This window comes from Salvelinus sp. IW2-2015, linkage group LG20 (assembly GCF_002910315.2).
Source record: "Salvelinus sp. IW2-2015 linkage group LG20, ASM291031v2, whole genome shotgun sequence".
Taxonomy (NCBI): domain Eukaryota; kingdom Metazoa; phylum Chordata; class Actinopteri; order Salmoniformes; family Salmonidae; genus Salvelinus; species Salvelinus sp. IW2-2015.
The window spans coordinates 19,470,110-19,491,961 of NC_036860.1; the positions used below are offsets into that span (position 1 = coordinate 19,470,110).

At 42.6% G+C, this 21,852-nt stretch overlaps 1 protein-coding gene across 1 annotated transcript in view; it reads right to left on the reverse strand.

Annotated features, from left to right (window-relative positions):
* Window positions 1-20,115, reverse strand: part of ankfy1 (ankyrin repeat and FYVE domain containing 1) — a 45,504-nt gene extending 25,389 nt beyond the window's left edge. The window contains 18 exon segments of the mRNA XM_024011080.2: window positions 5,296-5,414; window positions 5,690-5,858; window positions 6,133-6,286; window positions 7,689-7,787; window positions 7,920-8,018; window positions 8,021-8,052; window positions 8,054-8,124; window positions 8,329-8,426; window positions 8,614-8,819; window positions 9,004-9,072; window positions 9,308-9,512; window positions 9,806-9,971; window positions 11,071-11,220; window positions 15,804-15,927; window positions 16,197-16,332; window positions 16,633-16,751; window positions 17,058-17,274; window positions 20,000-20,115. Of these exon segments, the coding sequence (XP_023866848.1) occupies window positions 5,296-5,414; window positions 5,690-5,858; window positions 6,133-6,286; window positions 7,689-7,787; window positions 7,920-8,018; window positions 8,021-8,052; window positions 8,054-8,124; window positions 8,329-8,426; window positions 8,614-8,819; window positions 9,004-9,072; window positions 9,308-9,512; window positions 9,806-9,971; window positions 11,071-11,220; window positions 15,804-15,927; window positions 16,197-16,332; window positions 16,633-16,751; window positions 17,058-17,274; window positions 20,000-20,009 (2,243 nt within the window). The 5' untranslated portion in view covers window positions 20,010-20,115.
* Between the last annotated feature and the right edge of the window lie 1,737 nt (window positions 20,116-21,852).

Here is a 21,852-nt window from a genome sequence, read left to right on the forward strand (position 1 = left end):
ACAGGATATTGGATGAAGCACCCATTCTGATAGAACATATCTGACATCCCGCTCTGAACTCTGATATTCTTTTGTAGGGCAGGGATGCATTCTGTGCTCAGTCATTAATATCGAGAGAGAAGGTAGTGATCACACAGGGAACAGATCTATTCGCAGCCCTCTATTATAGCTCAATGGGAGATACACTCTGCTTCTGAGCACTTTGTCAGACCCCCTCGTGACTTTCTATGCGCACCAAAATTACGATCGGTTTCTCTGAATTGCCTTGTGAAAGCTTAGCACTAAGACCGTATTTTATCATTTAGCTAGTCATGTTGGCAATAGAACAAGCTTTCAAAACATGCCCACCTTACCCAGATTGCGATTTATAATACACCGTTATTGGATTGCCTAAAGAGTAATTCTGTGATGGCAGGGATGTGTTCCAAATTAACTTAAAGTGTGCTTGCTCTAGTTCCTAAACGGCACAGCTAAGAGAGCTCCAAAAAGTACCTTATAGTTGAAGAATCTTCTTTGAGTCATAAAAGTGCACTGAAATGGCTTAGGAACTGTGCACACTTTGGAAAGGTGTGTGGCCACTTGGAGACACCAGTTAGTCCTCATTCAAACCCTTGTAAATGTTTTGTTTTACAGTATGGTTGCACCTAGCCCACATTTTCCAGGAATAGTCTCCTGTTACTGAATGTATCCAGAGGTAGGGCTGAGCGGTGTACCATATTTTACTATATACCGGTATTGATGCAAGGACCAGTTTGGGTTTTTACTTTACCTTGTATTACGGAATTTGAATGTTTGGTTTGTTAAAATGTGATATGCCGTGTTTTACGTACATCTTTATAGTTTACACCACTACTTCATCCACCTCTGGCCTGCTCGCCTCCCTACCTCTGAGGAAGTACAGTTCCCGCTCAGCCCAGTCAAAACTGTTTTTTTTTTTTTTTTTTTCGCCTGCTCTGGCACCCCAATGGTGGAACAAACTCCCTCACGACGCAAGGTCAGCGGAGTCAATCACCACCTTCCGGAGAACACTGAACCCCACCTCTTTAAGGAATACCTAGGATAGGATAAAGTAATCCTTCTAACCCCCTCCCCTTAAAAGAGTTTAGATGCACTATTGTAAAGTGGTTGTTCCACTGGATATCATAAGGTGAATGCACCAATTTGTAAGTCGCTCTGGATAAGAGCGTCTGCTAAATGACTTAAATGTAATGTAAATGTAATGTAAATGTACTTGAGTCATCCCTCTCCATGCCACTTTCCACACAGACCTAGCTCCTCCCGTCACTCAAGGAGCACATTTGTTGTGCTTGACCGGGAGGGACTTGTGTTCAGTCTGCATGGTCAATGCGCAACATGCAACAATGTTGATGACAACGATGTTTCCACTTTGCTTATTAATATAAATCCACAAAGCGTTATATAATTGCACTATTAGTTTGTGTTTTCTTACTTCTGCAAACAGCTAGTTGGTATTTTCTTTGCAATTTCATCTAAATTGTGTTAGCAGCTCACTAATAAATCTACTGAATCAGAACTATACAGCCTGATACTCGTGATGGCGTAGCGCCTAAATCAGCATATTTTTTGTGCAACAGTTCTTCAATCAAAGAGGAATAGCCAAAGCATGAATATGTTGGCTACATGAAGAAACATTTAATGTAGCCAGAGATTATAGAGTCCCCTAGAAAACCACTGACCACACACTTTGGTTGCTACCAGTCACAATAACTCCTCCTTGGCATTTTCATTTGTTGTCATGGCAAACACTCTATTCAAAGTGCCCCTCAATTACTTATATTCTAACTAATCTTTCCATGATTCCAACATTCAGCCAAGTGTTTTTGAACTAAATTGCAAGTCAAATAGCAATTGCAACATTAGGTTAAAAATAAGGCCTCGGATTTTTGCCCATATCGTGCAGCCTTATGTGCTAGTGTGAAAATTCTCTCAAATCAGTGCAGGAAATTAAGAAATTGATTAAAATACAGGGGGGGGGGGGAAATTGGTTGATGTTGAACAGTATAAAACAATCAGAATGAAGAAACCCATTGAAATCACTTAGAATGTATGTGTTGCCCCCCCTAGGGTCACGCACAACTAAATAAGCAAAATGTATAACTTATATTATTCAAAAACATGAAATAGCGTCAAAGATATGAAAAATATTGTGATACTATATTTGGGCCTTATTGCCCAGCCATATCCAGAGTATTTTCAGATTAGTTGTCAACAAATGGCGCAAAAAGTACAGTAAATGTAAAAGGCACATAAAACCAACAGTGTAAGTGTTTGGATTCAGTGTTGTGTCAGGTGAACTGTTGTGTATTCACCTTTGGTCTAATAATTTGTATGTACAGTTGAAGTCGGAAGTTTACATACACCTAGGTTGGAGTCATTAAAACTCATTTTTCAACCACTCCACAAATTTCTTGTTAACAAACTAGATTTTTGCAAGTCAGTTAGGACATCTACTTTGCGCATGACACAAGTAATTTTTCCAACAATGTTTACAGACAGATTATTTCACTGTATGACAATTCCAGTGGGTAAGCATTTTACATACACTAAGTTGACTGTGCCTTTAAACAGCTTAAAAATTCCAGAAAATTATGTCATGGCTTTAGAAGCTTCTGATAGGTTAACTTGTTATGGATAGGGGCAGCATTTTCACGTTTGGATGAAAAGCGTGCCCAGAGTAACTGCCTGCTACTCAGTCCCAGTTGCTAATATATGCATATAATTAGTAGATTTGGATAGAAAACACTCTGAAGTTTCTAAAACTGTTTTGAATGATGTCTGTGAGTATAACAGAACTCATATGGCAGGCAAAAACCTGATTAAAAATCCAACCAGGAAGTGGGAATCTGAGGTTGGTCGTTTTTCAACTCATTCCTATTTGAAGATACAGTGGGATATGGTCATGTTGCACTTCCTAAAGCTTCCACTAGATGTCAACAGTCTTTAGAACCTTGTTTGATGCTTCTACTGTGAAGTGGGGCCGAATGAGAGGGGAATGAGTCAGAGGTCTGCCAGAATGCCTTGAGCTCGTGACGCTCGTTCACTGTGAGAGCGAGCTCTGTTCCATTGCTTTTCTGAAGACAAAGGAATCTCCGGTTGGAACATTATTGTTTAAAGATTGATTCTATACTTCGTTTGACTTGTTTTCTACGGACTGTAATATGACTTTTCCGTCTGAACTTTTGCCTGGACCTGCCCGCGCGTCGTGAGTTTAGATTGTGTACTGAACGCGCAAACAAAAAGGAGGAATTTGGACATAAATGATGGACTTCATGGAACAAATCAAACATTTATTGTGGAACTGGGATTCCTGGGAGTGCATTCTGACGAAGATCATCAAGTGTAAGTGAATATTTAAATGCTATTTCTTATGTTGACTCCAACTGGCGGATATCTTCTTGGGTTGTGTTGGTCTCTGAGCGCCGTAATCAGATTATTGCATGGTTTGCTTTTTCCGTAAAGTTTTTTTGAAATCTGAGACACAGCGGTTTGCATTAAGGAGAAGTATATCTTTAATCTGTGAATAACACTTGAATCTTTAATCAATGTTTATTATGAGTATTTCTGTGATTTGATGTGGCTCTGTGCAAATTCACGGGATATTTTGGAGGCAAAGCCAAATGTAAACTGAGGTTTTTGATAATAAATATGAACTTGAAAAAAAAAAAAATCCGGAACAAAAAAAACCAAAAAAAATTTAAAAAAACAAAAAACCGTAAAAATTGTGTAAACATGTTGTCCCGGGAGTGTCATCTGATGAAGCATATCAAAGGTTAGTGATTAATTTTATCAATATTTCTGCTTTTTGTGACTCCTCTCTTTGGTTGGAAAATCACTGTATGCTTTCTGTGACTAGTTGCTGACCTAACATAATGATATGTTCTGCTTTCGCCGAAAAGCTTTTTTGAAATCGGACACTGTGGTTGGATTAACGAGAATTTTATCTTTAAAATGGTGTCCAATACTTGTATGTTTGAGAAAATTGAATTATGAGATTTCTGTTGATTGAATTTGGCGCCCTGCAATTTCATTGGCTGTTGGCGAGGGGTTCCGCTGAACCCCAGTCCTAGACAGGTTAATTGACATCATTTGAGTCAATTGGAGGTGTACCTGTGGATGTATTTCAAGGCCAACCTTCAAACTCAGTGCCTCTTTGCTTGACATCATTGGAAAATAAAAAGAAATCAGCCAAGACCAAATTGTAGACCTCCACAAGTCTGGTTCATCCTTGGGAGAAATTTCAAAACGCCTGAAGGATATCACATTCATCTGTACAAACAATAGTACGCAAGTATAAACGCCATGGGACCACGCAGCCGTCACACCGCTCAGGAAGGAGAAGCGTTCTCTCCTAGAGATGAACGTACTTTGGTGCTAAAAGTGCAAATCAATCCCAGAACAACAGCAAAGGACCTTGTGAAGATGCTGGAGGAAACGGGTACAAAAGTACCTATATCCACAGTAAAACGAGTCCCATATCGAAATAACCTGAAAGGCCGCTCAGCAAGGAAGAAGCCACTGCTCCAAAACCGCCATAAAAAAGCCAGACTACGGTTTGCAACTGCACATGGGGACAAAGACTGTACTTTTTGGAGAAATGTCCTCTGGTCTGATAAAACAAAAATGGAACTGTTTGGCCATAATGACCATTGCTATGTTTTGAGGAAAAAGGGGGAGGCTTGCAAGCCGAAGAACACCATCCCAACCGTGAAGCACGGGGGTGGCAGCATCATTCAGAAAATAGATGATTTGCAGTATCGATCAGNGGGGGAGGCTTGCAAGCCGAAGAACACCATCCCAACCGTGAAGCACGGGGGTGGCAGCATCATTCAGAAAATAGATGATTTGCAGTATCGATCAGAAGGTCATTACCACTAAATTAATTAATAGGGAAACTTTAGGTGTGCCGCAGAATTTTATATGCCATCAAGATGCCACAAAAAAATGTMATGTTGGAAACCACTGCTGTGTAGCTCAGTTGGTAGAGCACGGCACTTGCAATGCAAGGAATATGGGCACATTGAGGGATATTAAAAGGGCATTAAAAGGTGAGGTGCCACTCTCTCAGATATAAAAAAGCAGTTTATATATTTGCTATAAAGAGGGATGAGTATAATTTGCTGTGAAACCACAGTAAGGGCTGAGTGCAGCCACCCGTTGAAGGATGAGTGCATTAGAAGGTGAGACGCGTCGGCAACACTCGCTCCATTATACAAATAGGTTAATTTGATCAAGAGGAATGAGTGCGTTTTGAGGGATGAGTGTGATCAGACAGACCTGCGGATGAGGAAGCAGGCGGTGACCTCGTTGTTCTCATCCACAGCCCTRTGGAGGAGGGTCTGCTGACAGCCTGAGGGACCAGAGCTCCAACTGGTGGCATCACAACCGTGTCGGACCTACAGTAGCAAAGACAAGCAGACATTCACATACCAATCCCACTCAAAACTAGGACCAGCCAGAAGTTCTCTCCTGACCTGGATGACTCCTGGCCCTACTCATGACAAGCACGTTATTGACTAGAATACTTGAGGCTCTCACATACAACCAGCATGGGATTACATGGTCACTTATTTACATTAATCTGTGGGCTCCCACTTCCACAACCTTCCTCTTCCTCCCCCCATCGCTTTCTCCTTTACCCCCCTCTTCCTCCCCTCTCCTCCAATCTCACCAGTGTGGACGCGATGTCCTCGAGACCGTTCTCCAGGGCCAGCCACAGAGGGGGRTGTCCCCTCTCGTCCACCACGGACATGTCGGCCCCCCGTGTGCAGATGGCGTCCACCACCAGGGGGAGTTGGTTACTGATGGCCAGCTGCAGCGCCGTCTCACCCTCCTGGGTTCTGCAGGGAGAGACACGTTGTTTAAAAACTTTTTTTTGTTACACCTACTTACATAAACACCTCACAGGGATACTCAGCCAATGTGTAACACTACAGATCATATCACCTATGGCTTGTSCTTCCATACATCTTTGCATTGTTGTATAAAATGGGAGACTGCTCCACAGTTTCTTTATGATAAGTTATCTGACTTTTAAAATTCCCCTCGAGGGGAAATAAAGAACTGAGAAATGCATCTGCTGGTTTATGAAGCTCYTGATCTGAGTCCTCCTACTTGACATTGATGTCAGCCTGGTGCTCCAGGAGGAACAGGGCACTCTTGCTGTCCTGTCTGCGGATGGCCATGTGCAGCAGGGTCTGACCGTTGGACATGGTGTCGTTGATGGACGCCCCAGAGCCCAGGAGTTGGGCTGCTATGGTGTGCATACCTGARAGACAGACGAGAGGACACAGACATACTGAAAGCTGTGGATCCCGAATGGCAGTGAGGTTGAACACATGATCTGATGCCAGATCTTTGCTATAACTTGCTATATTGTATTTACTCGACCACCATGGCCTTTTTTGCCTTCACCTCCTTATCTCACCTCACTTGCTCACATTGATATAGAGCTTATTTTTCTACTATATTATTGACTGTATGTTTGTTTTACTCCATGTGTAACTCCGTGTTGTTGTATATGTCGAACTGCTTTGCTTTATCTTGGCCAGGTCCGCAATTGTAAATGAGAACGTGTTTCTCAACTTGCCTACCTGGTTAATAAAGGTGAAATAAAAATAAAATAGTTCCGTAAGACCAAACTACCCTTTTAAAAATCTTGTCAATTGCACATCTCCACTGTTAATTTGTTCTGTATCTTGATCTAAGAGGGGGAAAAGTCCAAAAGGAGCAGGTGCAAAGCACATGCAAAGCAGTGGAGCACACGGCAGGATCCAGAACTTAATCTGGAATAATCTGTAAGGGGAACTACTGCTCGACTCCAGCGTGGACTACGTCTATAGCAGCGGTTCCCAACCTTCTCCTTTCCGGGGACCACCAAATTAGTCAAAAGCTTGAGGACCACCATTTGCAGAGTCAAAAATAATTTTAACAAAATCTCTTGGCGGTCGAATTTAGTCCAATTTAGCAGTGAAAGGCCTATTATTAACAATTTTCATTGYGATAAGTAAATGTAAAAATTGCTTAAAATACTATAGGAAGTATTAATATTAATTAGGAAGAAAATAAATCTATATTTTATTTACGTTTAAAATGTGCGGACCCACAGGTTGAAAACCACTGGTCTATGGACTATGTTTTAGGTTGGACTATCATGACTAAAAACGTTTGGATGCACATACCTCCTCTGTTTGTCTCGCTATCCATGGCATGCGAGACTGGAAAAGGAGGAGGAAGTGTGAAGGTGTGAGCCCTACAAGGACATGAAACTACTCAATTTTTAAAGTGATACGCCGCAATTCTGGCAATTAAGTCATCTTTCTACTTACTYAGTCAGATGAACTGGTGGAGTACCCGTAGTCTTCCAATGACTAGAAGTCCACAGGTACATTAGCATATGCTAGCGTACCTGTAGAGTGTGAGTCATTGCGCTTACGCTTGTTAACATTGGCTCACAAAATGACCTCTAATTTCTTTCATACTGCACGCAGAGAGATAAAAWTCATGTCCATAAATTAATCTGACTCTGGTTATGTAGACAAAGGCCATAATCTCACAGTATCCCTTTAAAAGCATTTGAAATTGATAGAGCGTCGGCAGGCTCTTTCACACTGACATAGCTAGTAGCTACCCATCTGATGTGTAGCGTTTTTGTTGTTGGTGAAGCCTACCTGTCCAAAGGGCTAGGCCCAACACCGTCTGGTCCATGGAGTCTTTGAGGCTGAAGTCTGGGATGATCTGCAGGTTGTTGGTGGCGTGAAGAGCATTGGCTGGAAACACCAGGAAATKAAATTGTCGGTATGCAGGTAACAWTTCCAATTTTCCCTCTGGGTGTCAATCATGTTCATTCATCTCCCTGGGCTGCTTGACATGGAGATGCTGCCCACTGTCCACTAACCTACCTTTCTGCTCCAGGATGACTGACACCACGTCGGGGTGGTTGTGTATGATGGCCATGTGGAGCGGGCTCTGCAGGGACACCCCCTGGCCAGGCCCTCGTCGGGGAGGGCCTTCTGCGTCTGCAGGTTAGGGTTACCCCTTGATGGAGAAGCTCTCCGTCAGGCCAGCCAAACCACAGCGGCATGCCGTGTGGAGAGGGGTCTCACCCTATGGGGAGGAGAGGAGACACACAGAGTCAGACATACAAACAGACAGAATGGAAAGGGGGGGGGTTAGATTGTATGAGGCAGTAGTTTGTGATGCAGTGCAGTATAACTTGTGATTCACTATTGCACTGTAGTGTCTGAAGTAGTCATTTGTGATCAACTAGCAGAGCTGTATCACGTGATATTGAAGGACAACGTAACGTACCCATTTGTTGGCATGGTTGACCTTTGCCCCATGTGTGGCCAGGAAGAGGGCAGCAGCCTCACTGCCTACACCCGTTGCCCTCTGCATGAGACAGTTCTCTGAGGAGGAATGGAGGGAGGGAATAAGCGAGAAAGAAAGGGGAAAATAAAGTAAGATTCAAAAACATAATAGTGCACTGATTTCCGTATTGTTTAATAATTTTATTGCATCATATTCATCAAAGTTACAAATCATACATAAACATGTATACATTTTAGCATGTTCCCTTCAAATCAGACATTTTACCTGTGGCTGTGTCTGGTGCATCTGGGTTACTGCCTCTCCGGATGAGCTGGGCAGCAAAGCTGTTTTCATCAAACAGTGTTCCATTCTCCACCACCGGAGCATCGTCCTCAAAGGGGTTAACGTTGGCGTCAGAGGACACGGTGATGTACTGCAGGGCCAGCCACAGAGCTGTGCTCCCCTCATGGTCCTTCAGCTCCAGGTCCAGCCTCGGGAGAGAGGCACAGGAGGGAAGTGAGGAGGAAAGAGCAGAGGAAAGAGGGGGGGACGAGTGGAAAGATGACAGTATTACACCAGGAAATAGAGGCTACTCCTCAGGCTGTTTTCAATAAGGTCAATGGGGAGTAGGACCCAGGTCATTGGTTTAGTAAATGGTTTTCTGTTTTAACTCACTGTTTACACTGTAGGAGCTGGTTGAACACAAGCTCATTCCCCGACACCACCGCTTCTTGTAGAGGAGTTCTGGGAAACAAAAAACGTATAAAGTCACAGTATAGGGATCATGACAAAAAAACGTCATGTAACACAAACAGATCAAAGTATTGGAAGCAGGTGCAGATTTTCTCTATAAAGTTCAGATGCTGATTTGAAGTCAGAACAATCAGTCGAAACATCAACTCTCATTTGAATAGACCGTTGCTATATCACACCAGATGGGCTCGATGGATCAGAGGGATTGCCATATAGTATTACCCACCTTCCCTTGCTGTTCTGCATGTTGGGGTTGGCCCCTGTCTTGAGCAGGGCCTCTGCGATGCGGGCCATGCCACTCATCACCTCCCCAGAGTGCTTCTTGGGGCTAAAGGAACACACCAGGTGCAGGGGGGTCTCTACCGCCCCGACCGTGGCCGCGTTCACCTGGGCCAAGTGGCGGATCAGGAAGGTGGAGGCAAACTCATCACCTGCGGGGGCGGAGGGAGAGAAGGGGCCAGGGGAATCATGATCTGTCTCTCCATTCTCCACACTTTTCCATTCCATGACTGGCTGTGTGCAGGTGCTGTAGTAGTGCGCACATCAGGAGACGTGTGGAGAATTAGGACGCACAATGGGGTGTGTGTTAACCCTTAATATTCAACACGGTTCATCTCTAGCCCAGCATTGAGCTTACATAGGGAGGGCTGTGTTGTTGTGGATAATGCAATGTGCCTGAAGCCATATAGTACGTACTGTAGAGAGAATGTGCAGCACCCCCTACCTCTTTGGATGGCTTTGTGAAGGAGGCTCCAGCCACTCTGGTCCACCATGTCCACGTCTGCTTTGTTGTTGACCAGCGTGGTGGCGATACTCTCCAGTTTACGAGACAGAGCCAGGTCCAGGGCCAAGTCGCCATTGTTGTCCAGTTCATTCAGCTTMCCAGGCAACTGCAGATGTGGAGAATACAAGATGTATATAAAGGAAAAAAAGGTATAGTTGGCTTCTCAACACTGGTCTGTAAACTGATCCTTTATCAGCACTCCAACAGACTCCTGATATACCCAATTCATCTTTAAGCGCCATGTTCCAAATTTCTGTATCGCAAGAATCAAGGCTTTTATATTTTTGTCTCTTCTTCGCTCCTTCCCACTTGCACAGACACTAAGCTCCTCCCCCTGCCACTCGACAACGACAAAATATTACTTATTTCTCTCTGACAACAAGCAGTTTCAACTCGCTATTTGCATTTGAGTTTTGGTCCAACAGAAATCGGTTGATTTTTTGTCTCAACTTCCAAAATTTAGCACAGAGCAGACCCTACTAAAACGGGACTATTGATGATTGTGGAAAATGACGCTCAGTTTGTCACACATTGCTAGCAGCATAAAATGCATTTATATAAGGAATTGACATAGCAACTAGAGAAATGCTTATCTTCTTATCCAGATAGGGCACTTGATTTCAACATTTTAAACAAAGTGAACAGGCTGTTGTTCTAACAGTTGGAGGTTGGARACAGACAGGAGGGTGTATAACGATTAAACTATTCTACCTTATTAGCAAGCAAATAGATCCAAGTTGGCTAAACTTTAAATATAAAGATTAGCTGGCTACTGACTAGCATGTGGGCTTGTGCTTGAGAGATTGTTTATGGTCATTATTAGTGAATGTGCATTATGCATGGTTCTGGTAAAAATTGTAACAAAAAGGGCATTTTCAGAGACAGACTTGAAAGCCAGATTAGTGACTATTGGAAAAAAAAATTAAACTGTTAAACTATTTTGATAAAATAATGTCATTATTAGTGGGTCTTATGGTTGCGCAAGGCTTATATTTAGCCTAGATGTATTTTTTACAAGGCCTAAATTCATTAGAATATCCCTAACTGTTTGAAATAAAGTGTATTGACCTTTAAATTGYGGGGCAGGGTATGATTTTTAGGCGATATTGCCCAGCCCAAATACAGGCCCTGCTCCAGCTGAGATAACAGCCTATTGGTCTTCAGTGAAATTACTTCTCAGAGGAAGACCTGTGAAGCTCTCTCACCTGCGAGTCCATCTCAATGAGGTAGAGGAAGACCACATCTTCCCTCTCAACTTTGATGGCTTTGTGAAGAGGGAAATTTGTTTTAGACTTGATCATCTTGAAGAGCAGCGGGGCACTCATAGTGCTGAAGTCCTCTTTCCTCAGGTCATCCTGTTGAGACAAAGATAGGAGTTTTTTTTTTTTTTTATATATATGAAAAAAGCTCTGTCATCTGGGTCCTAGAAATATCTTTACTAGAACAGACATTCCCATACTCCTTACAGGAGTCAGTCAGCTGAAGAAAGATGAAAAGTAATTTCCTCTGTTCTAGTCATTTACAAAAACTTGAGAATCACAGGGATCTGGCCGCTGAGCACGGGATTAATGAGGTGATAAGACGATGGGCTCCTTGACACGCAGAGATATAACTCAGGTATGGGCTCAGGACTTAAAATACATGGGATACACCCCACAGACTGGACACAAGGAGACAGTACAGATGACCAGTTGCAGTGTTTCCCCTACAATTTTATTCAGCAGCTGGTGTGGTCAAACATTTTTTTTTGAATCTGTCCTTTTAGACAAAATGTTGCTGTTTAAAAGCAAATGTTCTGTTCTACACATTTTGCCATGGGCRGAGAAAAGTACAGTTTTAAAGCAGGTTTCCTGCAATTCTACACATTTTGTCATGGGGCTGAGAGAAGAAATTGCAGTTTCAAAGCTAATTTCCTGTAATGCGACATTTTGCCATTGCTTATGCCGTGTTCTTATGCTATCGGAGTGACTTAAAAACACAACAACAAAATCCATGGCCCATGGAATTTTAGATTCTCCCTGACTGTAGTTTATTTTGGTGATCAAATATGATATTATTTACAAACATATTGATCCATTATCTTCTCTACATACTGCCTATCCTGGTTTCAGTCATTGAAGTTTACACTGACAGCAATTTAACATGCCGAAAATTGTAAAAAAATATATATATATATATATATACATTTTATGAGAGTAGAAAGTGTGTATCATACAGTATCATTTGCAGTGGCCGTCTGCTGCTGCTTAATAAATATAGGGTAATCACTGCGTTTGCTATGGGAAACTAGGTAGTGATACCATAGAGATTCAGCTGTTGAGTACAACTTGGCTGCTAGATTATTGACTGGATTGATTTTAATTTTAAAAAAGGACAGGTTGCACGATATATTTCCAAAAATCTAACAGCGTAGATGGAATATATTCCATTTAAACGCTCTTTAYGCAAAAGTTTATGAACAACAAATATTACACACTTCTATTTACAGTCGTGGCCAAAAGTTGAGAAYGACACAAATATTCATTTCCAGAAAGTTTGCTGCTTCAGTGTCTTTAGATATTTTYGTCAGATGTTACTATGGAATACTGAAGTATAATTACAAGCATTTCATAAGTGTCAAAGGCTTTTATTGGCAATTACATGAAGTTGATGCAAAGAGTCAATATTTGCAGTGGTGACCCTTCTTTATCAAGACCTCTGCAATCCACCCTGGCATGCTGTYAATTAACTTCTGGGCCACATCCTGACTGATGGCAGCCCATTCTTGCATAATCAATGCTTGGAGTTTCTCAGAATTTGTGGGTTTGTGTTTGTCCACCCGCCTCTTGAGGATTGACCACTAGTTCTCAATGGGATTAAGGTCTGGGGAGTTTCCTGGCCATGGACCCAAAATATGGATGTTTTGTTCCCCGAGCCACTTAGTTATCACTTTTGCCTTATGGCAAGGTGCTCCATCATGCTGGAAAAAGCATTGTTCGTCACCAAACTGTTCCTGGATGGTTGGGAGAAGTTGCTCTCGGAGGATGTGTTGGTACCATTCTTTATTCATGGCTTAGGCAAAATTGTGAGTGAGCCCACTCCCTTGGCTGAGAAGCAAACCCACACATGAATGGTATCAGGATGCTTTACTGTTGGCATGACACAGGACTGATGGTAGCGCTCAACTTGTCTTCTCCGTACAAGCTTTTAACCGGATGCCCCAAACAATCGGAAAGGGGATTCAGAGAAAATGACTTTACCCCAATCCTCAGCAGTCCAATCCCTGTAYCTTTTGCAGAATATCAGTCTGTCCCTGATGTTTTTCCTGGAGAGAAGTGCCTTCTTTGCTGCCCTTCTTGACACCAGGCCATCCTCCAAAAGTCTTCGCCTCACTGTGCGTGCAGATGCACTCACACCTGCCTGCTGCCATTCCTGAGCAAGCTCTGTACTGGTGGTGCCCCGATCCCGCAGCTGAATCAACTTTAGGAGACGGTCCTGGCGCTTGCTGGACTTTCTTGGGCGCCCTGAAGCCTTCTTCACAACAATTGAACCGCTCTCCTTGACGTGCTTGATGAGCCGATAAATGGTTGATTTAGGTGCAATCTTACTGGCAGCAATATCCTTGCCTGTGAAGCCCTTTTTGTGCAAAGCAATGATGACTGCACGTGTTTAATTGCAGGTAACCATGATTGACAGAGGAAGAACAATGATTCCAAGCAGCACCCTTCTTTTGAAGCTTCCAGTCTGTTATTCGAACTCAATCAGCATGACAGAGTGATCTCCAGCCTTGTCCTCATCAACACTCACACCTGTGTTAACGACAGAATCACTGACATGATRTCAGCTGGTCCTTTTGTGGCAGGGCTGAAATGCAGTGGATATGTTTTKGGGGGATTCAGTTCATTTGCATGGCAAAGAGGGACTTTGCAATTAATTGCAATTCATCTTTTCACTCTTCATAACATTCTGGAGTATATGCAAATTGCCATCATACAAACTGAGGCAGCAGACTTAGTGAAAATTAATATTTGTGTCATTCAAAACTTTTGGCCACGACTGTACATTGCGGCTTTGACGTCAAGAGAAGAAAGGCCTGGTGGTGGCGGCAGTACACTGTTCACCGCCATGCATGTTTGGTCGAAATGCGAGAAGAAAGTTGTACCACTTCAGGCAGACTGGGAATGGGAATCCCTGGCCATTCAGTCATAGTTGGAGCTCACAGGGCCTCCTGTGTTACTACAGAACCTGGTTAGATTCCAGGCTGTGTCGCAGCCGGCCGCGACCGGGAGACCCATGAGGCGGCGCACAATTGGCCCAGCGTCGTCCGAGTTAGTGGAGGGTTGGGCCGCCCGGGATGCCGCCCGGGATGCGCTCTTGTGACCCCTGTGGCGGCGCATGCACGCTGACACGGTCGCCAGTTGTATGGTTTTTCCTCCGACACAATGATGCGGCTGGCTTCCGGGTTAAGCGGACATTGTGTCAAGAAGCAGTGCGGCTTGACGGGGGTCGTGTTTCGGATGACGCACGGCTCTCGACCTTCGCCTTTCCCAAGTCCGTACGGGAGTTGCAGCGATGGCAMAAGACTAACTACCAATTGGATACCACGAAATCGTGGAGAGAAAAWATATATATAAATGTTTGGCCTCAAACGATTATGACGGCTTCCAATAGTGGAAGAGTGGATTCCCCATGAAGCTGTAGGCTCCAAGTCCACTGACACCAATGGTGTTACAGCACCACGGGGTGGCTTCAGTGATGGAGCTGAATCGGTTAAGTAGGTACTGAAGTGCCCAAAGAGTTGTMATGTTACTACTAGATGATAAAAAAGGACTTGGCACTTGATCATGCAAAATTAACTGGCCCACTAACACGGATCCAGCATGGTGTTTGCTGATAGAAAGCTAGCTACATCAGAATATTGCACGTTTTGCAGAAAATAATGGTCAAATACCAATYGGATCAATGTCATTGTTCATGTCTTTATTTTTGCTGAACTGCCTGGTCATTATTGGCCGATATAACATGCAGGATATCATGGAAGGCAATGTTTGTGTCAGTAATTATCCCTGGATTTACTACTGCTAGTAGTAGCACTCAGTTTGGCATGTGGCTAGATTTGGCTACCATYGGCAAACTACAGAGTTTTAGCCAGTTTGGTTATAGACGTTTAATGTCTACTATGATGGTAAAGGTTTATCTTGATTTTCTGTAACAGTACAATAAACACTGATGTGCTGAACTGCTAATAAGTGATGTGTTTCCAGGCTGCTAGTGGTTATTAGCTAGTAGGGGGTAAGCCAACAGGGGTGGGAAAGGGTCTATGCTAAAAGCCTGCGCGCTGTGTAAGATTTTTTTCCCCCGATACAGAATAATGAAATTAGAGGATATGGTCAGATGATAAATTTATATTTATTTTTGCAAAAACAATAGGACTCGTTCTTTACCGTCTTATGTGGACAGTGGTTTGCGTCACCCCTGCTTGCGTATTGCTCCTCTTTACGTCACTTTTCCAAACTATTTTCCGACGTGACTTCGGTCAAATTCACATAAAATATACGTTTTTCCCAAAATACAATTGTCAGGTGATATGTCACATTGGGACTTTTAGTTTGAAGGATTAAACAAATTAGAATGTTTAACAGCAACCTAATCCTGCAATCTTCCCTTTAAAGGTGTTTTGAAACAGAGTTTTAGATGAGGTTAAGGAGAGTTAAGTATGTAACAGGTCATCCAGGTGGGAGCTAGAGAATAATCAATAGCACTGTAAATTGAGATCACAGTATAGTGATGCATGATCAGGCCGAGCACTTCGGGACATCATCTGAGAGATTAAATGGATTGTGTATCGATTCAAGCCCCTTCAATCCCAGGACTGACTTTCCAATGAACCCGGAGACAGTCTTGTCCAGTTGGATAGTCAGTTGAACATTTAACAGTCAGTTGGACAGTGGAGACTCACCCAGTGGCTGGCGATAATCTCTCCACAGTAGTTCATGAGTGTTATGGCGTCCAGCTCCTCAGCAGTCTGGTAGAACCGGATACAGTTCCTCACATTCACAGATGACATCACCCCTTTCTCACACCTGTTCCAAGAGAACAAAAGCAATGTTTGAGAACACTGATGTCAATTGGAAATATTGGACAATGCATTTATAGCTGCCCTAGAAGGAAAAACACAAMGAGCACATGTGCCCTTAGGCAGTAMACCACCAGTAACACCATTTGGCTTTAGAACAACTTCCAACCCCCAGAGTGTGTGCACGTGTGAATGAGATGACAGTCGGTAACAGATCAGTGACTAAGCAGAATTAATGCTCTCAAACACAGCCAATGTCTTTCAGCCCCTGCCTACCTCTCTCGGAGCAGCTGCAGCTGGAAGCGGTTGGCCAGCTTCATCAGGTCGATGAGGAAGGCATCGTTCTCACTGAGCTCCAGATCGTCTGTGTAGGCCCAGCGCAACATCGCCATGGCAACCTCCGGCTTGGCATCTGGAACACCCAGCATGGGAGAAACGGTGTTAACTACCCAGAGTGGAATGAAAGATAACGTCACTGAACTAAAGCTACACTATAAATGAACTGCTTTTAATGCAGTTGTTGGAAGGAACAGTTTGTGGTGCATTTTCCCAAAACTGTTAACACAATGGACTCGAGGGTGGAGACTTCGTTTTTGCGCAGCAAGTTCATAGCGTAGCAACCCAAATGAATGCGAGATTTTACTTCTGGGTTTACTGAGATTACATTCTGGGTTATAGTGACGTGAGTGTGACAGAAGTGAGGGTAGCTCACCAGACAGGTCCAGTTTGGAGGTTGAGGCCAGGTTAGCCAGGCTCCAGGCATCACTGCGAGCAGCCAGGACAAACTTGTGAGCGTTGAGCGTCGTCTCTCCAACCATCACCTTCAGATCACTACAAACGTGAAAACAACCACAACATAAGTGATAAAGAATATATGTTCATAGCTAGCTTAAGTATTGCATAATTTCTCAGGATTTCTGTAGATAGCTGTGAATCAGAAAATCTAAAACCGGCTTGGTATAATCGATGCGATTTTGAACAATGATATCACGTGCAATTATTTTCTTGTTTTTGGCTTTCCACCTCAAGAAAACAAAGGAGCATTGATAAACGCAGGTCCTCTTACCGGGTGTTACCATGGCAGTATGTCGCTGCATACATCACAAACTACATGCCCCCAGACACACCTCCCCTCACCTGTACTGTTCCTGCTGGTAGAGCTCGGCCACGATCTCCAGCAGGCGGCTGATGAAGGTGTCTTCTGACCCGGCTACGGAGGCCTTGGTGGAGCCCTGGACAGAGGCCCGAGCAGCCAGCACGGCACAGCGCCTCTCTGTGTCAGCCAGCTTCTGCTGCATCTTCACATACTCCTGCCTCAGCAGGGCTAGGTGCTTCTGCAGCTTGGCCACCTCCTCTGTCACAGAGAGAGTAAAGAGATAAAGGAGGGGAAGAGAATAAGAAAGCTGCTTAAAMGCAAGGTTGCATTGAGCACATTCTGTCTCACAATGCTTTGTGTTGTTTAATAACCAGTTAAGGAAATTAAGACAAATAGGAATTGTTGTACAACCAAACAGCACATWAAAAAAAACAGTCTCATTAGCTAGGTTTCCATCCAATTGGCAACAGATTTTCATGAGAATATTCTAAATCTGCATAAAGAAAATATGCACATTTTCCCACAAGTGGTATGTCTCCAACAAACKGACTTGTTGAGGATAAAAATCAGTGTGTGATGACATAGTGTACACAAAATGTACTTTTTCGCTTAAGTGTTCATGTACTGAATAAAWATCTAATGTTGAAAGGGTTTCCATCACATYTTTTAACTCTACCGATAGTTGTCACAAACTGTTGCGTTAAATAGCAGTGTGCATACTCTGGTACTTGCATGTGCGCTCTAGCTAACAGCTTGCAGATACAGTGTGGGTAGACTCCACAGGTAGGTTAGCCGACATAATGAAATTATGGAGAATATTTGTATTTGTCAAACGGCAGTCAAGCGTCGATCATCAAGTTACCAGAATAAGACCSTCAACATTTATTTGAAAGGAGCATCAAGTTAATACCGTGCACTTTCGCCACCATGTGAAGTTCATCATCACTTATTTCATCTGTAGCCCAATAATTCGATGTGATGGTTATTATGTAAATATTTGTGCATAAAAGGAGTTTCCGTCACCATTTCTCCCATAATACATTTTACAGACACAAAAATATATCCCACCATGTCAAACGAACAAWTTATCTGTCGGCATTTATAAAACTTGTACCAAAACTTCCTGTTTCCATCATAGCGGTTGTGATTTATTTTATTTATATGGTATGACATTACTCACATAAAAACTGRATGGATAMGTGGTTATTTTCTMWTGCCAAAGTATCCCTAATTKAGGTTGTATTGTTTAAAGAAGACCTAGTATTTTGCAAGGCAGCTTCCTGTCTGGATATAGGCTATGGATGTTTCACATTAGGGTTTAGTACACGTCTGAGCCCACTCAGCCCAGAATTGCACTTAACTTCCCTCTCCCATTTCCTTCCCCTTTCTCCCTAAATTTAAGTGGAGACAGAATGCTGAGGCGGCACATAACTTTGCTCTCCCTCGGGTCAGAGTGTAAGGCTAACACTAGCTTGCTGGCTATAGTCATGGATAAGGCGGTACCAACTGATCAACGACCACAGGAAAGGTTCACTGATGTAAAAGTAAGATAGGCTGATGTAAAAGTAAGATAGCCACAATCTAAATGCATGCTTTACCCCAGTGCCACTCATACCTGTCACACTTCATTCATAATATTCCTTTCATTTTGAAAAGAGAGGATGCATGTTTTAAGCTTGTTACCTTCAACTCAGCACTTACGGGCATCATTAGAATAAACTTTATAGGGACAATAAAACTACAGCCTTATCCAACTGTACGCATCACTTGGGACTACAAGTGAGTGACAAGCTTATGAAATCTAACGTTTGCYAGTAAAAAATTATTGGCTGGCTTAGCATGACAAAAGGGAAATACTTAAAATCAATCCATGCAAGTTTTAGGCAGCACAAACACTAACTTAGCTGAGTTTACTCAACTCCACGACGTGCTAGAGCTACACAAACACCTGCTGGTGTAGCGTTATAATTGTCACAGAGTAGTTAGTTAGCATGTACTGTAGGCATACTGTATATGCACTCTTCGAGGAGGCTGCCACACAGTTGAATGAGCAAAAAAATAAATAAACTGGCGGTAGTCACATTATTCAAAACATTTTCACTGTAACGTTACTGACAGCGCTGTGTCAAATCGGGTAAATTTGTTGCCGAATCGAGTTACATTTATCTTCAGTCGAGATTAATTGCCATCTATCCCACAAACTCATACAATCTAGGCAGCTATACTTTTAGCTCACTAGCTACAATAAAAGGAAAAGCGTTCAATAATGTAACACCAAATTRAGCAACTCAAGTTAAGTAGCCAACTAGCTAACGTTAGCTACATTTTAACGTTATTCTCGACATGAATTGACTCTTTGTGGGGGTCGAGTTGTACAGTTAGTTTTAACTACAATATCGACAAAAAACTAACGTAAGAAGTGTATAATCACTTCCCTTAGCCTTATGCGTTAGAAAATTCGGCTTTCTTTAGATATACCAATCCAGTTAATTGTGTTCAAACACCCCGCGAATTACTAGCTTCACAAGTATTGCTGGCAAGATGCTATCTCCGCCCAAACCACACCATCAACACCAGACCACCTTACCAGCTAGCTAGGGTTTCCACTAGATAGCACAGGCACTAAGTTAATATTGGCTATATCGTAACAATTCATGAAAAATAAACGTAGCTTTTTGGTCTTAATTTAAGGTTATGGTTAGCAGTGTGGTTAAGGTTACATTTCAAATAGCATGTTAAGAAGATACATTGTACAAATGGGCGGGGTGTACGACTTTGTGGCTGTAGTAACTAGTTACGACCACTAGCTAGCTGCAAATTTAAATTAGCCGCTAAATGCACTAGAAAAATAGACAGTCGTTTATTTTTTTAAACAGTGCAAATCCCCATTAAATCAAATATCGTATAGTCATTCAGCTATTCCTGTAATAGATTTAATCCGCATCTAGCTAGCTAATAAGGAAGGGCGTAAAAATACATATACCTTCCGCCATGTTGGTTCTGTTGCTTTTGGTTTGCTAGCGTTTTCTTCTTCTTTGGTATAATTGCGATCGCAACAGGAATATGTGAATTCCGCCACCTATACTGTGCGGGTGGATATTAAAGATCGGAAAGTTGGAGGGGAGGGTAAATTCTAGCTCAATACCTTCTTCATAAAATATATATTGGAAGAAATTAACAGTGAGTTGCATACACCGCCACCTACTGTAGTGGACTGTGAGGCCGGTTACTTCCTCCCTATTCATCCATTTACAGTTGAAGTCTGAAGTTTACATACACGTTAGACAAATACATTTAAACTCAGTTTTTCACAATTCTTGACATTTAATCCTAGTAAAAATTCCCTGTCTTAGGTCAGTTAGGATCACCACTTTATTTTAAGAATGTGAAATGTCCGAGTAATAGTAGAGAATTGATTTATTTCAGATTTTATTTATTTCATTACATTCCCAATGAGTCAGAAGTTTACATACACTCAATTAGTATTTGGTAGCATTGCCTTTAAATTGTTTAACTTGGGTCAAACATTTCAGGAAGCCTTCCACAAGCTTCCCACAATAAGTTGGGTGAATTTTGGCCCATTCCTCCTGACAGAGCTGGTGTAACTGAGTCAGGTTGTAGGCTTCGTTGCTCGCACATGCTTCTTCAGTTCTGCCCAAAAATGTTCTATAGGCTTGAGGAAAGGGCTTTGTGATGACCACTCCAATACCTTGACTTTGTTGTCCTTAAGCCATTTTGCAACAACTTTGGAAGTATGCTTGGGGTCATTGTCTATTTGGAAGACCCATTTGCGACCAAGCTTTAACTTCCTGACTGATGTCTTGAGATGTTGCTTCRATATATCCACATAATTTTCTTTCCTCATGATGCAATCTATTTTGTGAAGTGCACCAGTCCCTCCTGCAGCAAAGCACCCCCACAACATGATGCTGCCACCCCCATGCCTCACAGTTGGGATGGTGTTCTTCAGCTTACAAGCATCCCCCTTTTTCCTCCAAACATAACAATGGTCATTATGGCCAAACAGCTCTATTTTTGTTTCATCAGACCAGAGGACATTTCTCCAAAAAGTACAATCTTTGTCCCTATGTGCAGTTGCAAACCGTAGTCTGGCTTTTTTATGGCAGTTTTGGAGCAGTGGCTTCTTCCTTGCTGAGCGGCCTTTTAGGTTATGACGATATAGGACTCGTTTTACTGTGGATAGAGATACTTTTGCACATGTTTCCTCCAGCATCTTCACAAGGTCCTTTGCTGTTGTTCTGGGATTGATTTGCACTTTTCGCACAACAGTACGTTCATCTCTAGGAGACAGAACACGTCTCCTTCCTGAGCGGTATGACAGCTGCGTGGTCCCATGGTGTTTATACTTGCGTACTATTGTTTGTACAGATGACTTGTGGAGGTCTACAATTCATTTTCTGAGGTCTTTGCTGATTTCTTTTTATTTTCCAATGATGTCAAGCAAAGAGGCACTGAGTTTGAAGGTATGCCTTACAATACATCCACAGGTACACCTCCAATTGACTCCAATGATGTCACTTAGCCTACCAGAAGCTTCTAAAGCCATGACATCATTTTCTGGAATTTTCTAAGCTGTTTAAAGGCACAGTCAACTTAGTGTATGTAAACTTCTGACCCACTGGAATTGTCATACAGTGAATTATAAGTGAAATAATCTGTCTGTAAACAATTGTTGGAAAAATTACTTGTATCATGCACAAAGTAGATGTCCTAACCGACTTGCGAAAACTATAGTTTGTTAACAAGAAATTTGTGGAGTGGTTGAAAAACGAGTTTTAATGACTCCAACCTAAGTGTATGTAAACTTCCCGACTT